General features: G+C 39.6%; 1 protein-coding gene across 5 annotated transcripts in view; it reads right to left on the bottom strand.

Moving 5' to 3' along the window:
• The window catches only part of MEIS2 (Meis homeobox 2), a 174716-nt gene that overhangs the window by 115375 nt on the left and 41134 nt on the right, over positions 1–18207 (bottom strand). For 3 of the 5 annotated variants that reach the window (XM_075426915.1, XM_075426911.1, XM_075426914.1), the window contains exons 8-9: positions 15493–15594; positions 5298–5443 (exon numbers count right to left, since the gene is read on the bottom strand). In XM_075426915.1, coding sequence (XP_075283030.1) covers positions 5298–5443; positions 15493–15594 — 248 coding nt within the window. The remainder of the gene's footprint in view (positions 1–5297; positions 5444–15492; positions 15595–18207) is intronic. The other 2 variants (XM_075426916.1, XM_075426912.1) reach the window with 1 other exon arrangement.

The raw sequence follows: 18207 nt of genomic DNA, 5'->3' as shown, positions 1-18207 counted from the left end.
CTGGTCATGGGATTTTAATGTTCAGATACTGATTTTTCTTCAGCACTAGGGTGAAATCATTTAACGTCTCCTCAAAAAGTTTATCCAGGTGAAAAATGAGCACAATATTATTTTGCAGGACGTGCTTCCAACTGGGCGGTGTTTGTACAGTCTGAGAGGTCTGTCCAACACCAGCAGGCAGCTTATTACCTGGCTGCAGACTCGGCACACCATCAGCCCTGCCTAAAAATCAGACCTAGAATAAAACTGTACCTTGGGCTCCTCCAACTCTCTAACTACACGGCGCGCTGAAGCGGAAACAGCAGCCATGTGAGCCCATGCGCAGGTCGTTTTACAGGAGAATCAGAGGACGTCATCCGTCTCCTCCGTGTACCCCGGGAGTGTATAGCACTTCACAATGTGGTCCGACACAAACACTAATATTCACCAGAATGTCTTCACATTCCTGTGTTTTCTTGAGTCTCCCAGCCTGCTTGTCACCATTTTAACTGGACAAAGGTCTGTTCTATTTTCAGTTCTGTTTTTGTTTTTTTAAAGTACAACAAAACTAGCAACGTGAAGAATGCTTCTCCTGGATCAGGACTCGGAGGAAAGCTGTGCTTCTACTGTTTGATAGATAAGTAAGTTGTTCAGTGTGGAATGCAATAGCCAGCTGTGTCCCTAACCCTCCTTTAGCTACTATTCCTAAAATCACAACATGGGACGAGATATTTGTGAAGGTGGGATGGTTTCAACTGTTTTGAAAGCTTGCACCAAGACTGGCTTTTGTTGATGACATTCATCTCTAGAATCAAATCTAATCAATAAATTAAAAAGTAGCTGCCCTGTATAAAAGGCTTGGTAAGCCATTCATCAAAATATGATAGAGATACGTTATATTCTCAGATACACCCATATAAATATAGAAACAAAAAAAAGGTGTTTCAGTAAGACTATTCATATTGTCCAATCTGGCCGCCTGAATATGGCAAGTTAAGAAAATTAATTCAGGTAAATACCAAAGCTCTGGCTGGTTCATTTTAACAAATTCCAGCAGAACTTACTCTAGCCTGACACCAAAGCAGATGAAACCAAAATCTACTCTACAAGAAACTGCGTAAAGAGCAAGATTTTCAGCCAGAAGATTGTGGAAATCAGGCTAAAATTACGCTGTTCAAACAAATATTAGGAGGCAGAACTTCAGCTAGCAAAAAGAGCAAAAAAACTCGCTCGACTCCACTGACTTCAGGGGAGCCTTCCCAAATACCACCAGCTGGGAATCTGGCACTGTCATAAAAAAGGTCTAGTTTGCAGGCTACCATGGGTATATCTGGTACTTTTGGTCAAGATATACAGCTTCTTACAGACTGTAACAAAAGAAACAACCAAAATAGAATTTTAACAAAGGTCTTCACTCCAGGTAAGTGTCCAAGAATAAACGCGTCTCTGTTCTACCAGCTCTGCAGAAGGAGGGGAAAAAACTCTGCATGTAGCAAAAGCGTAGTCCTTGATACACTGTGGTGCAGAAAGGGATGAACTACCAGAGGTACAAGTCCATAGAATGGTATAATTACTTCCTTTATAACTTTGCTCTCTTCTGATTATGTACATACATTTTAAAGGTCCTCCATCCTTCAAAAGGGCATAGGAGGAGGGGGGGCTGGCTCTGTATAGTTGCTGGTAAGAAATCCTCATCTCAACACTGGTGTGAGCTAGAGGTGTCTATACATTTGAGTACTTCCTGTTTTCACTTCATGATCAAATATGTTCTTTGCAGGGCAAATAGGGGAGCACTTGAGGGAGGAAAGCAGAGATGTCTGAGAGGCTAATTGAGTGCACTAAGGACTCCTTGGCGTAGAGGAAAAGGAGTCTTCCAAAGCTATGAATAAACTCTCAGCTTGGGTCAGATTTCTTGCTGTTTCTTTTCTTTAACCACCTTTGAACTCAAATAAAAACAGCCTTAATGTCAGGTTTACCTTTCTGATGTCGTAATCTTTATGTACTATTGAAAAGCTTATACTACCAGACTAGGATTTCCTCTACTTTCTTAAACACTGGATATTATCCAGAAAAAGCATACACATTTCCAACCGATTCATCCTCAGATCTTTCATCTTCCGGTACTGTTGTAATTCCAAATGTAAGAGAGAGCTCAGTAAGTGAACGAGAACATGACAGAAGCTCCTACTCCTTGCATTTGATTTCCAACAATAAAAACACGCATGTGTATCCTGTTTCAAATATAATTAAAGTTAGTGCAAAATGGAAGCTGTGATAGGGATTAGAAACTGCTTTGAAAGACACAGCCTGTCAGACACATTCATTCTACATCAGAGTTCAAGTGCCTGTCTCTTCAGAAAAGCCACTTAAGGCAATTCTTTTTTTAACATCGGCTACCTTAGGAGTTTGCAAACTGATTGAATAAAGGAAAAAAAATAACATTTTATTTAAAATCATAAGTAAATACAATTAGTGAGAACTGAGTTTCTTGCTTTGAATTTGACAGTCTAAAGGAATTTCAAGTTTAATCCACACCATAAGAGATGGACTGCCACTGCCTCTCCTTCCAGGGAAATCGGAGGTTAATGATTTTTGTCATATTGAGACTAACAGCTAACAATTGCTACAGTTGGCCTTTAGTATTTTATTTGTCCTTTTGAGGTATTCAGAATAGGTGACAATGGCTTGCAGTTGAGAACATATGTAGAGAGACCCCTGTGGCTTATGGAAAAGTTGCTTCATGCTGGTTGGGTGTTTGAAAAAAAAATACAACCAGAGCTCTTTTATGTTTCTCTCCTTAATGAATGCATGAATGTCAAAATGTACCAATGGCCCATTCAGGGGGCAAATCCTAAGCAGCTCCTTCTTTAAGAACACATCCTGAGATGTAAAATACATTTGCTTAACAAATTAAAATAATGAGATAATTCAATTAGTTTCTTTAAAAAAAAAGAGAGAGAGAAAGAAAAAAGGGTACATCAGGGGATTATTGTAATACAAGAACAGGTCATACAGCACAAAGGAGGAACAAATCTATTTGAAATAAGGTTAGAGTAGTAATGAAGGAATGTACATTGAATCATGGACCGTCATTGTAAAGATATTTACTTGAAACAATATAATTGTACATCACAGATTCCCCCATTCTGGCTCAGCCAGCGTTGCACTTTGAATGGACAAGCTAATGTGAGAAAAAGTGCAAGATCTTTAAAAGAAAGGAGTTCTCTTCCTTCCTTGCATGTGTTTATGGCAAGAATCTTTCTGAATTTACATTGCACTGGTCAGGGGTCTCCATTATCAGTTTGCAGGTCTGAGAATTACAGCACAGTAAATCTTTCAACACCTGCAAACTCATTAAAGCTTGGACGGTAAAAGGTTTGGGGCTTTTTTGTGTTCATTTAATTTGATTTTTGCAAGGCCATCCTCACCAGTGATGGCAAATTTCCTCAATTCATGCAGGATGGAGAGGGTCAGGAGAGAGAGGATGGAAACAAGGAAAAGGGATTTCAAAAAGCCAGGAGGGCTTTCCTCAAGCGAAGCAAGAGGCAGTTTACTGTTTAATAAGCATGTGTCAAATGCAAGGAGCACGTGAGAAAGAAAGGCAGGGAGAAAAAAAAATGAGCTATCACAAATTTCATAAGAGGAAATGGAGTTAACACAGAGACATATACAAAACACACTGGTTTATCTGTGGCCCTGCTTTCTGCTGTCTGCCTGTACTACTCCTCTAAAGATACCCTACAGCTAAATGAAAAACCCTCCACTCACACTCACTCGACTTCCAAATTAAAAACATTTTACAGGTTAGTAAATCTCCAGCTGAGGTGATGTAGCAAAGAACAGCTGTGAAGTAATTTTGATAATGATGAGAATAATAAGCACATGGCAAGGTTCAGGGCTTTGCTGTTGCAGCTTCAGTGCTCCTGAATAGATAAAAGTGATTAAATACTCCTGATTATCCCTGACCAATATGTAATGGATTTACAGCCCTTTCAATTAGTCAGTATTTGCTTAGGACTCATTATTTTGTCTTTGGTTAAGTAATCAGCCCAGAGACTCATGTTCTGTCTAATTCCTCTGAGCCAAGTGGGTACAGGGCACCTGACCTTTGAAATGGCCATAGCTGAGAGGCAGGAATAACCACTACTCCAGTAGAGACACTGGCTGTTCCAGCTAATCCTGACCCCACAGGCCAGATCAATGCACCTTAGTTTGCTACTAATGTCCTTACATCAAAATGATGGTTTAGAAATGTGGATCTATCACTCCCCCCTTTAGCTGTGCTGCTAGCAGAGCAGTTCAATAGTCCCTATCATAAATAAATCGGGTACCTTGTCCTGAAATCATTACACTGTAACCAACATCAGCTACCATGGAAATTTATAAAACTTTGGTAGAAGAAGAGGTAGTTAATAATGGTTAGCATTTTAAGCCTTATCAAGTGAGAAACAATTTTACAGTGAGAGGAAGAGGAAAATCAATTGATAATTTTACCAGTTTCCATTACTTCCCACACAAAGTAAACTTCAAAGAGTGTTACTAGGTTTTCTGTGGAACCGTGTTTTGATGCCTAAGTGAAGCTATAATAGTCAACAGAACACAAACACATAAAACCAGTTGCAAGCAAGAGGATAAAGATAGCCCATGGAAAGGACTGCTTTTTCACATATTTAATCTCTCTCCCCTAAATGTGAATATGACTAGCTTTTAACATAATGGACTTAAAGAGAAGCTAAAGAAGTGCTTATTCTCTCTGTTATGCAACTGAAGAATTAGGCAACCTGTAAGCCTTCTATATTTCTCACAAAAAGTAACAACGACAAGTTTGCATGCTGCTGCTTTGACTTCTCTAGCATCCACAACATATGTCAGCACACACAGACCGGGGCTCTTTTCCACCACATATGTGACAAGTTTGAGTAAAGAGAGGCCAGCAATAAAGAATCCAAAGGGCAGAGCTTTATATATGATAAAGCAAGATACTCCCTTTTTTGTCCTTAGAAACATTTTGAATAGTTCAAAGCAAAAACCGGTTACTTTATATGTAGGTGTTGTTCCATGCTAAGGCTTTGTACTCTCTCTCTGTCTTTCTCTAGGCATGTATGTGTGTATGTATATACATATATATAGGTTTCATTCAGATTTGTCATGATTCCAAGAGCCAAGAAAAAAAAGTCTAGAAGGAAAAAAAAAAGGCAACAATAATTGAGTCCTAATAACGGTCCAAAAATTATGGGGACAATTGATTTCTAGTAACAATGAATAAACCTCATTAAGCACATGAACAGAAATCTATTTTGGTTTTGGGCACCACTTACTGTGAGATGCTGGAAAAGCCACGCTCTCATGATATTTGTTGCTACTTTGGGGAAAATGCCTCTTTTCTTCTGACGCTTTTTGTCCTTGTCTGGGTCATCGTCATCCCCTGTACCAGGTGAGGCTACACTGTTGTCTAAACCATCTCCTACAACAAAGAGAAAAACAGGAAGGAGGAGACATTTAATGAACGAAATATAGAAGCCAAAAAGCATCATTAATTACCAAGACAGTACCACAGTTTTATTTTGATGTGCTAGATCAGGCACATACAATTTCTCATTGTATATCAGTGCTGATACAAATATGTAAAAATTAGAAACCATGTCTCTCCAAATACTAATTTTGCGTTTCACACATGCATATATCATTAATTCAATTATAATGGTGTGCTTGACATAGTGCAATAGCTCTTTGTCAATTACGGGATTCAATGTGGGAAAACCTGCCACAAGAAAACCCATTCACTGTAAATGCATCCCTACAACCATTCTGAATACGTACTATAAGCAATCAAGTTAAATGTTCTGTAGTCTATATATTCGAGGGCCTCTGCAGAGGTGGCAGTAACCATGTCACCGTTCAGTGCACATAACACACTGTCAGATGAGCCCCTCCCTGTAACCATCACCTCCCAACACACATACACACGCACGCACAAACACATACACCTAGTATGATCCTGCATATGGCATTTGCATGACATGAAAACTTCTACATCTCTGCATCAGTGATTACTATCATTAAAAAAAAAAAAAAGATGCACATCAAGGTAGAGCTCTCACTTAATCAGAACTTTCCATCAACATCTTTCTCTTCTGTGCTTTTCCCTGGCATTAATTGTGCATTAGCAAAAATCATTTACTTTTAACAGTCATAGTTATTTTTTCTTGCCCTCCAGCAAAAATGCCTTGAAAGCCTGCCTGGAGGGCATCTAAATTATGTATCTGAAAAACTCTTCTGGCAAGGCATTGCAGGACCCCTACTTTCTTAAAATTCATACGAGCATGTCTTCCTGTTTTTGGGAAGGCATCAATCAAGAGCAGCAATATATGCCATATTCCTACATTAATATTTGAACTAATAACTTAAAAAAAAGGAAAGAAACAAGATCCGACTTGTGGCATAATCAAATGCAAAACAAATGAAGAATACTGGGACAGCACTGAGACTTTATAGATTGCTGTGTTTTCCTTACACATCATTAGCCCGGAGCCACACGAAAGAGGAAAACAGAGAAGTGGAGAGTTTATGCTCCCTGCTGGTGTTTAAGAAGCCGAGGTCCTGGAAGGACATCTGGGAATTGTGCTGAGACGGTGGTTTTTGTAATTTAAGAATAGACATTCATTAGCAGTAAATGCCATAAATCCCATGCTAAGTAAAAACCTTGTCCAAGAAAGCCTAAAACAATAAACTCTGTGCTCAATGTAGCCTGAGCTAGACGCTCCATAGCTTCCTGAGGAATGCTATAGATTCACGAGCTAATTCCTATAGCCTTGTCTAGCTCTGTAGTGCTACTAAACGAAATACGTCGCTGCTACACACAGTCCATTTGCTTCAAAACTTGCATTTCAGCTCCATCTTCCCTCCCATGCCAGATCACCCGTCTTCCACTGCCTCCCCTCTGAAAAACCAACCCTTTTGGACCAGAGAGACAGAAAAAGCCACAGCAAAGAGCTGGCAGATTAATTTTATTGACATTTCCATTTTCACTGCAATGTGATACCCTCCATCACATGGAAGAGATGACCCTCACTATTTACAGACTGACAGGCCACTTCATTACAACCACCCTGCCCCAAGGCAGAGCAGCTCCTTTCCATCTGCCCAAACACCAGAGCAAGACCCTGAAGTCGCTGCTCTCTTTCTCATGCTCCTTTTCTTTTTTTTTTTTAGTTTGTTTCTGTTAACAATAGAGAAAGGAGAGTCGAATCACAGCAAACTAATCGAAGAGATTATGGAAGTCCTAAATGCTGTAACCAACTGTTCACTTTTGCAAGATGTCGGTTATTTAGAAAGCGCTCCTTTCCGTTGCTCTCTCCCCCCCCCCCCCCCCCCCCCGTATATTCCACTCTACCCCTCTCCCTCTCTCTCTCACACACACACACACACACACACACACACACACACACACACACGCATGCACACACACACACACACACTTTCCACTATGCCAAGGAACTGCTGCAAGGCAAATTCTCACAAACACTAATGGCTTCTGACTGCTCCTTGGCAACCCCAGCATTTTAACCTGGGTGGATATGCTCTCCAAAATACAGACACTGGAGCTATCTCATCAACTGTTCATGTGACACAGATGGAGAGTGGCTATTAGGAACCAGGCAATGGGCCTTGGGGATCTGAGGTGCTGTACTGTAGCCTCAGGCAATTCTGAAAAGCAGTACCCGGAGATGGGGGGGGGGGAAATCCCTACTGAAAGTGCAAGTTTGAAGTCAGTCAGTCTGTTTGTCTATCTGTTGTGCGGATAAAGATATCTTTGTCTCTTTATGTAAAAGCTATGTGTATATGCACAGGATGCGTGGAGCTGTAAAACTTCCCCTCTGCACCATCCTTTCACACCGCAGAAGCACTGGTTCACTCTCTGTATGGACAAATTCCTGCTTCTCTGCATATACATACTCTCCTGTGTGTGAGCATCCTCAGCAGGAGTCACCTACATGCTAAATCACTGTTTAGACCTTTTGGAGAGGTTGTTAGTATCCTAGTTTTAAAAAGCTAACAGCAGTCCAGGAGACGAAAGTTCAGCTAAAGCTTCCACTGCTTTCCCACCTCAATCAGCAATTGAAACAGTAAGACTCAGTGCTTCCCTAATCTGTTCCATAACCTATGAAAGGAAATCCAAATATCGTGCCTCCAAATGACCTCAGAAGATGAATACAGCAAGATTTGTTGCTCCTGGTGAACTACAGACCCAATCCTGTTAAGGTGTATTGTCAGATCCTTAGTAGCACCACAACAGCTCACATTAGTGGATACAGATTTTAGTGGCAAGAAATCGTAGAAACCCGTAACTACTTTTCCAAGATGGAACGATTTACTTGGACAAGGAGGGCCTGATCCTAGTTTGCTGTATCCAGTAAACATCAGTTATTTTAAATGAAGAAAAATAAATCATCAAAAGTGAAATAAAAAGGACAGACATGAAAGTCACTCTACTGAAGACTGGAATGAGTATATTTTTAACTGCTGTATGAATCCAAATTTTAAACATTTAAACCATCATTACAAGTGATTCTTCTTGCATGAACTGTTAATATCCTGATTTGGATGGTAAATTGTAGGAAGGGTAGAGTCAAGTCCTAACTCATATGGGAATTGCAATTATATAAGCATAGTTATTCCAATATTCTAGTGCGGAAATTAAGTCTAGATTTTGGCCCACTGACTCTCTTTCACACAGCAGCAAAAAAAAACGAAGGGTGACTTTCTCCTGCTTTGCCCAGTGTTCACTTGTTTATTCTTGTGCAATGAGTACAAGCGATTGCAAAATCCTGTCACTGTTGTAGGAAAGTGGAGAATTCTTAAGCAGCACTCTCTTTGTGGAGATGGCTATGACTACACAGGATTCAAGCCAGTAGAGAATTAGGTATATTACCCGGCCTGTTTAAGATTATATCAATGCTATATAAGAGTCTAAATAATCCCTATAAAAGATGGAGAGAGTTTACAAGAAGCTTTGTAAAGTGACCCACACGGGGTTCCTTTGAGACCTTCTCTTCCAAGGGAAGGACTTGTGGAGGAGGCTGAAGATGCAAGTCTTCTTTACACTGCAGGAAGTTAGGCTTCCACACGAGCTCTGTGTGCAGACACTCTTAGTACGTGCTGAGGGTTTCTTCCCACAAGATAAATTATTTTGCATTGAAAGCAAAGGAGACTACCTCTTATTTAAAAAATACTGAATAAGTAATTAGAGCAGGGTTTCCGTTGCACCATATTTTCAAACAACTTGCTGCAAACTGATTTCCTTGGACAGATTATCTTGCTGACCCCAGTGATCATACACCTAAAGAGTCTTTGGGAAATGGAGTCCAGTCCTACAGAAGTCTAGTCCAAACTAATTTTACCAATTAATTCCTCTTTGACAATCCTCGACACCATCAATATTATCTCAACTCTAGTCCTTGCTTGTGTCCTGTGCCAATCTACGCAAAATGATACCTGAAAAGGATAACCCATTCAGGCCAAAGGACAGAATCCTGGTAACAGCCCAGATTCAAACTCTAGAAATAGTTTCTATTACCATCACAGCAGGTAGAGCAGTAAGAAAACTGATTTCTGGAAAAATACGTTTCAGGACCCAGTGTTTGGGTTTCTTCACCATCTGAGGTCCCTTACAGCTTTATGGTTTGTCATGCTAAAGGAAAAGAGAGAAGAGCAGGGGTATCTAAGGCAGGGGGAAGACAAGGCACTTCAAGTTATTTTTTAAAAATTGTGCAAGCAATAAGAAAACAAAGTCAAAAGGTTCTGAAAAGGAAAGATGCAGTGCACTATGCTGATCTTAAGTAAACTGCTCTACAATCTCTCAGTTCAGTATTTTGATGGAGTAGAATATGTAAATATAAATGCAAAACAAAGAGGAGAATTTGCATGCAGCTTATACTCACATTTTGCAATTATTTGTTTGTACTTATAATGTGTCCATCTGGACACAGAAGTATTGTAAACTATTATTAATAAGGATGTTCAGCTTAGTAATATGATCCATATCACCACCAGAGAAAAATGTTAAAAATGTCATTAATTACCACTGCCAAGAAGCTGGAAAGAGAAGTGTTTGAATGCATTTTGAAGATAAGACAGTCTGTGCTGTAGGGAGGACTAACAGAGAGGAAAGGTCAGCTCCAGAATCAAAGACCCTTCAGGAGAACACCTTATCTCCATTCCACCCTGTTAAAATCGGACTTTTAGCCTTACAGCTTCAGCAGATCACAGCTTTTTGAATGAAGTGCTGGCTGTGGGGTTTTTTTCTCCTCCTTTTAATGGTCACTGTTCATGGAAGCTGACATCACACCACAGAAGCAATACTTACGTACTGCATCTTATGGCCTATGGAAATAGAGTTAGGATAGATTAATGAGTGGCAAACTTGGGACTGAAAACTACAAACAGTTCAAGTAGGCATCCCAGTTTAGAGCTGTGCTATCAGCAGCAGTGGTCTGCTAGTATGTGCCCTGTTTTTGCTGAATTACTGGACTGCAGGAGGAAAGCTGCCGTCAGAAGCTGTTTAGGCCTGACACAGGCATTCTAGGTTGACCTGCATGCTCCGCCACCACTTGTCCTGTCCTGGACAGAGGTGTCCTCAAGTGAGCTGCTGTAATCAGCCCCCTGTGTTCCCTCCCCTTTTGTGTCCCTGAGACACCAGACACACGTCTCATGGTGCTCAGCGAGTATCTTGGAGAGAAAGAAAAGTTGGACACTGGTGCACTAGAAGGAATAGGAAGATTTCCGACATATAGCACTACCATTTCTCTTACTGCAGAAGATATTATTCCTTTGCCCTTCTAGCAGCAGGGACAAGATGAAAAGCTGGTCTTCCCTTCGCTGTTCTTTTGGAAGATCTTTTGCTTTCTGGAATATAACCCAGCGGTTCCACTGGGCTGATACCATAAAGAAGACATGTACAATTCCACACTTTGGAATTTGTCCACACTTTGGTCTGGGCATTAATAACTACTGAAAATTCAAATAGAAAGAAAAGCAAGAGAGCTTAAGCCACTATCAGACCTTACCTACAAAGCTATTCTACTTGGTCTAATCAGATTTTATCATAGTTTGTCAGTCAGGAGCAAGTCCCTATTGCCATCTGGCAATATGTGCTAAAGGCTTAAAGAGTTGCATAGTATCTGGTATGTTGTGTATTTGCAACAAGAGAAAGAATAAAAACTGTTCCTTTTCTATTTCTGGATAGGAACCTTTCAATAATCACTAATTTATGTTATCTTCAAAAAGGCATTTACAAATATTTTATTATTTACTCGCATGTAGGAATGACATTCCAGCTATGTTATTGTTATAGTGATGCGGGCTATAAAATTGGCAATTCAAATCTTTCGAAATTATTTGCAGAGCGGTAATATTTCACATTTCCCCTTTTATTATTTTCTTGTCCAAAAATAAGAAGAAAGACTGGCTTTTTTGTGCCCTTAATTGTCTGTGTTTAAAGCTTGTGTTTATTTGTGAAGTGAATCGACAAGTCTTAGAGTTTATACTCAAAAGCCAGCAACATATTTTTCCAGCTTTTTGAAGGCAGAACTAATAAACACCAGTTTAAATGTTAAGCTCTTTTATACAGCCAGTAGGTTTGTGGCTCGTTCGTTATAATCCAACGTTTTTTCACATCAGGTGAAAAAAAGTGTTCCAATGCAGACAAGGGGAACAGTAAAGCAACCTGCTAATTACTGATCTCTCTTACGTTCCTGCTGTGCTAAACTGTTCGGACATGTTGAAGTGAAATTTTTCTGCGATTTTCAAGTGACTAGTTCATGGCCCACTGCCGTGGAGCGCAGGAGAAGGGATGAAATGCTTTAGTTTACATGCAACATTTACTAACTGTGTGGGTTTTCCGACATTAAAGAGGGGACAGTGACCCATGCCACCTTTTTCACACTCAAAAGAGCACTGAAAAAACAGTCTTCATAGGCTTACCTCAGGCTTCCCTGGCCCTTAACACCCTCCCCCCAGGGTAGGAGCAGAAAGAGAAAAAAGAAGGGATTTTATGCTCCTTTCTCTTCAACTTTTCAGGCGGTATAAGCAGCATTTAGCAAATTCAGCCTCCAAATGGCTCCAAATGCTCTGAGCTGCAGGGGCTCATCCTTTGTTAGCCTCCCTCTATTTACACAGGATTTACGCAGGCTCTCCACTGAAGAGACCACATGTTTCTGACAGAAAGCACTTCCATTCACACTGCATCAGGCAACAGGATTGTAACCACTGCAGCTTCACGCTGACCTGAGATTAGGGATTTCAGCAACACTGAGATGGTAACAATCTGCTAACTAACGAAAATTATCCATGGAGAACTCTGCTGCTTACTCCAGTTAAAACTACCGTGGCCAGATAGATTAGGTTACTTAAAAGGACAATTAAGAACTAGCTACTGTCAAGAATATGCGTGTCCGTCTACAAATAACATACACACACAGAAAAATATCAGCAGAAAAGAGAAAAAAAAAATCAGACTGCAGCTTGGATTAAAACAATTTCACCCACTGGCTGAAGACATAAAGTGTAAAAACAGACAGATGGACACATATGTAAATGTGGCTGCATTTGTTTCTCTGGAGCTGGCAAGTTAGCAATAACAGTATAGTTTAATAATTTATTTTCCATGGTATTTTCACACTGGTTAGCTGAGCAGCAGCAACATCCATGCGGAACTTCAGGAGCAGAAGAACTCCTTCTATCTAATTGCTACTGGGGCAAAACGAACTGAACCAAGAGCACTCTCTTGGCTCTGCCTACAAGGACTTTGTCGCAAAACCCAGTATCATTCTGGGGACTTTTGAAATTTAGTATTTTTATTTTTTATCTCAGTCTGGCCAGTCAGGATTTCTGCACTGAGATTTCTTCCAGATTTAGTGTTTTTCAAAATGGGTTACACACACACACACACACACACACACACACAGAAGCACAGCAAACATTGCTGGTTGGAGCTTGTGCTTTTTTGCTCAATAGCCTTTCACAGGGGAAAAGAAAATTAGATGGGAACACAGAGCCAGAAAGGACCACACAGATACAGGTTTTGATGAGCTTTATTTTGTCGTCTTAATTCAATGAATTATTTTGCTTCTGCAGCAAAGAACAAACCAATTTACCTCTGCAATAGTAACTCCTACATGCATCCGATAAGCATGTAAAAAGTACGTGGTGTATTGTAAAGTTCTCCATAGTATATCATAATAAAGCTCTTCTGGGCACTCAGTGATTCATTTTTAGTGATCTCTCAAATGCCCTTATCCACAGTTAGCACTCAGATTTTATTAAGGAAGAAAGCAGGGACAAATGTCCACTTAAGTCCCAGCTCTCAAATTCAACTCTGCTTGCACTGCAGTACCTAAAGCTAAAGCTTCTTTAATGTTCTATTCACCTCCCCTGTGTGGCATTTCTGCTAACACAGAGTTCACAATCTTTCAGCCCCAAACACAGAAGGCTGCTATCTTCAAGTCATCCAAGGAATGTGCCAGATACTATCATCTCCCCTGCAATACAAAGAACCAGAAAGAGCCAGAGACCAAAAGGAGACCGTACTGATCAGGTTACTAAAGTCCAGAAAGTCTTTCCCAGAATGCTAAATGTTAATCTTTGAACCAGCAAATGTTATAATTAAGATCCTTGTGGTTGGAGGAGATGTTAGCTTGAGAAGTCAAAGGTACAGCCATTTGAAGTTGTACTTTTTTGCACGGTTTATCCTAATCTCGCACCCTTCATGCTGGCACAACCACCATCAAGCACTTTGTTCTATTCAGGCAAAATTATCATTAATGTCAGTGACAGTTTTGCCTGAGTAAGGAGTGTAAGACCAGATCCTTCTCTTGTTCACACGGAATTGCAAGCACTGCACAATTCCAGGGATGATATACTCATTAAAACTTGTGGTTCATGCTGATTTATGATGCTCTTCTGTTTAAAAGTGAAACTCACTTTGTATCTCACTGGGAAAGTGTTCAATGCACTTGTTTCTATATGGTTTTAACTCCAATTCTCCCCCTCCCCACCTCAGCACAAGTTGGGAAGTTTGCTCCCAGGTTTTGGCACCTAGGCTGAAGGAAAGCATTATTAAATTAGGTTTAAGTATTTTGTCTGCTTCGGTAATTACTTTGCAGTGTGAATGTAAATAGCTGTTATTCTGTTTAAATTTTTCATCCTACTAAACACTGTCACACAAAATGTCCTTGTGCTGCAGTCTAAATGGAGTTCTTTCTAAATTGCCTTTTTTATATATTTTTAGAGAAATATTTTTAGCATTCTCCTAGTAATTCTGTTCAGAATACCAGCTGCAGACTTTGGCTACAGCTGAGACAACAATAACAAGTCATTAAAGAAATCAGGAGACAAATTTTTTGGTGGTTTTTTTTTTTTGCCAAGCACATCTTCTTTAAGAGACCAATTTCTTTTTTTAGTTCTCTATCCCTGTTGGAGTAAGTGGGATAGTGTTTTTAGTTTCCTCAATAAACTGTACCAAAGTTAGTATACATTAAAAAGCTGTATTTTATTTGAAGTACCATTTCTTATTTGCCATCCTGTTACTTTTGTCATCAGAATAATGTCAGAAGTGGGCAAAATAGCCAAGTTCAATCAAAATTCTACCTGCAGTTGAAGTTAATTACTGAACTTCAATAGTATCTCATCAATATTTAACCTTTAACATCTTGCAGTTGTTTATATATAGCAGAATGTTGAGAACTTCGAGTAGATGATGGCTAACATCCTGTACTGTAGCTCTTCATTAAATCATTAATGTAGTTTCTTTAAGAATAAAAATGGCTTTTTTCGAAAAGGAAAACAGCCATCAGAGCATCTCAATTTTCCTCACAGCTGTTACAAACTTCTAAACTCTTAGATACCTTCATGTCTTGCAGTGCCCCTTAGACAACATGCTCTTGGACACAACTGCTTGTTCAGGAGACACCCCTTAAAATGATGCCCACGGATACAGCAAGAGTCCATATACTGTCAACATTAGAAATCTCGCTTTTCAAGGTTATTTAGCTATGAAAACAGCGCCAGCTGAAATATTACATACAAGCACATATTCATAGGATTTTTTTCATCATTTCCAAAAAAAAAGTTAGGACTAGAAAAGTAACAGACATTTATTCCTGAGAGATACTAAGTTAAAAGCTTCAGTTATTAAAAAGGACATTTGTTAGGCCACAAGTCCAAAATGCACATTAGTCTATTTCAAGATGTATTAAAAAAATGGAGGATGGCTGAATACTTATAAAAAAAAAAAGATGTTTTAATAGAAAAGTGTCAAAATGAACCATAACAGCTTTTCTAGGTGATAAAATGTACACAAATGTGTATGTCACATAAAACACAAATAAGAGTACCATCTCGATATGCATTCACAAACACCTCAGCAGCATCAGAAAAGATGCTTGCTATGAATGCATAGTCCGGAAAAAAATAAAAAAATACAAAACAACTCCAAACTTGGCAAGTCTTACATACCATAAGAGCTCCAACACCTATGCACAGTAGGGTGGATTAACCCGCTGGGTGCTGCGGACATATATATGCACCTCCTCCTAAAGTGTTCATTTGGCTGGCAGTCTGGAAAATGCCAGAATGTGAAGGGTTACGTGGGAACACTGACAGTCTCCTCTTGCAGGTTTAAGTTAAAGTCTGTACTTTAAATATAGTGTGCTAGATATTTGGAAACATAACTAATACTGTTTGTAAGTGGTATATGTTATCTGGTGCTCACAACAAAGGGCGCAAACCGGTCCTCACTCCCACTGGTGAATCACATTCCACCCGACAACTGTGGGCTTTCGGTGTGCCCATATTTACTTCCAGGGTGACATTCTTCTGGAGTCTTTTCCCACAAGAAACCTTGTAAAGGTAAAGTGTAAACCATCTATACCTCATCTCCTATATAGAAATATGCTGAATGCTTAAAAGCGGTTACTGGAAAGGCCTGAAACATTTTGTCTTTCAAGTGCAGTAGACAGATTATAAGAGCAAGCATTTAAGAGCCGCAGCCCCTAGTTAGTCCCTGATAGTTTCTTAGCGTCTGGCTTCAGCCATGAGGGAAGATACAGTTAAGAATATCAAAATGCCTCAAACTGGAAGAAGCAGCAAGCATACAGACATGTGAATTCTGTTCAGAAAATTTCAACTGATTGATCAAAAAAACAAAAAAGAGATATTTCATGATATCAGAAAGGCTTACAAGCAACTTATTTTCTCCCATCTTACAGCTTTACTGAATTGTTTCGAGTAACCGGACAATATCGTAAAACAAACAAACAAAAAGAAGAGAAGGCCATGGCCTTCTCCTATTTCCGCACCCAAACGATCTTATAGGATGCTTTGGATCTGCTTTAAGTGATCAAAAGAACTGACAGAGCAATTCACAATTTCATAGAAACGTGGGGAAAAGCGTTTGAGAAAAGTTTCCGTTAACTTGATTTAGAAAATAAGGAAGCATAAAAATAGCAAAACCACAGGGCACTGACTTGTCGTAACACTATTTGCCTTAAAGTTCACAGCACGAAACTAAAAAGCACAGACCCCCACTCTGACACCTGATGCTTTGCTTTTCCATTCATAAGCCTGTAATTTCATTTCAAGTCTTTCACTGTAGCAGAAAGTGTTGCAAAAGACAAATATGCAGTGCCTACGAAGCCTTCCCAGACTGGTTTGTGTCCCTGAGCTCTTCCTAGGGAAGGACCTCACAAGTTGGGCTCCAGAGAACTTGCATCATCCTCCCTTCAGAGGAGATAGGGTTGGCTCTATGTAGGAACCGCAAATGAAAAACCTGGCAGGTTATGAGACTTCTCTTCATTCAGATGGGTAAAAACTGAGTTTCCCCCTGGACAGGCTGTTCACCTAGCCAGTTAGAGAACGGACATGTATGCCATAAGATCAAATCTAATCCCCACCAATCAAGTAGCACTCTGGACTAAAAGCGGTGATGCAGCAAATTTCCAGATCTTGATCACACTAGGCAGGGGAGACATTTTTCTCAGTGATAAAGTCACTGAATGCACTCTTGAGGAGATAAAAAAATAAGAACTGGCTGACTTTGCACCATTCGAGTGAGGTATTCATCACTGACCCAGAACAACAGAATTGTCACCAGCTAGGAATCACCGTAGACATGGTCATCTCCGACTCCGTACTGCAAGGCTGTTCACAGGAATCGTTTCTCAGCTGGTTAGCGGCATCAACCTGGAAGCTACGGTGTTTAAATGCATTATGCATTAGAAGAAACTTCACACAGTCCCTCCATCTCTCTCCTTATCCCCCTTCTCTTAAAAACTCTGTGAAATTATGTCAATGAGAGGGCTTGGTAGTCAAGAAAAAAGCGAACAGGATTTCAGCAATTAAGATTTGCCTCAAAGACATTAACCCACCTTTGCAATTTCATAGTTAAGATATTTTTACCTGTGTTTTACTATGTCAGCTTTCAAAACTTACCAGAGACCAGCTAAGAACTGAGATGCTAATAGTGTGGGACTGTTATCTAACACAAGCTATTCTATTCCCTTTTCTATTATTGGCTCAGAAAGCGACCTTCAGCAAACTTTAGGGATAAAAGTGCTCATATGAGCAAGGAACACAGCTTTCAATGAAAACTGCTTTAAAAGTAATACATAATATTCCTTTTGATAGTAATTGGTGGTAGCTCTTAGAGAAGTGAATATTACATCTTATTACTTTTAAAGACAAACATGTCAATGCAATCCTGTGCTTACTTGAGCACTACATTTTTTCAAGTCTGAGTATGATTATTGTTATTACTAATTATTCTTCATGTCTAAATGTGTATCTTAAAGAGAACACGCATTCTTTACATCCTGAAATACTCCATTAGAAGGCAGGTTCTTGGACGTAAGTACTTGTGATCAAAATAGATATAAAAGAACAACTCCTTTCTTTTCTCCTTCACCTAAATAGTAGTATTTCCATTTACATTACCAGGAGCCAAAGCAAGTCTTAGTGCTGCAGTTTTGGTAGAGAAACCAAGGAGGTTTTGTTGTGTGTGGCTGATCAAAATTGTGAAGTATGAACAGTATTATCATCCAGACTTAATCCATCTCTGGTTCCTGTGGCATACATGGGAATTTGTTCCGAGACACCAAGTGAAAAACTAAGATTTGGCATTTTGTTTTTCTACCTTTGATGAACTCAATGACAAAGCATTCTCTGGACCTCACT

This window comes from Opisthocomus hoazin, chromosome 7 (assembly GCF_030867145.1).
Source record: "Opisthocomus hoazin isolate bOpiHoa1 chromosome 7, bOpiHoa1.hap1, whole genome shotgun sequence".
Classification (NCBI taxonomy): Eukaryota; Metazoa; Chordata; class Aves; order Opisthocomiformes; family Opisthocomidae; genus Opisthocomus; species Opisthocomus hoazin.
Note: the sequence above shows the minus strand (reverse complement) of the source record. Positions and strands in the feature narration are given on the sequence as shown.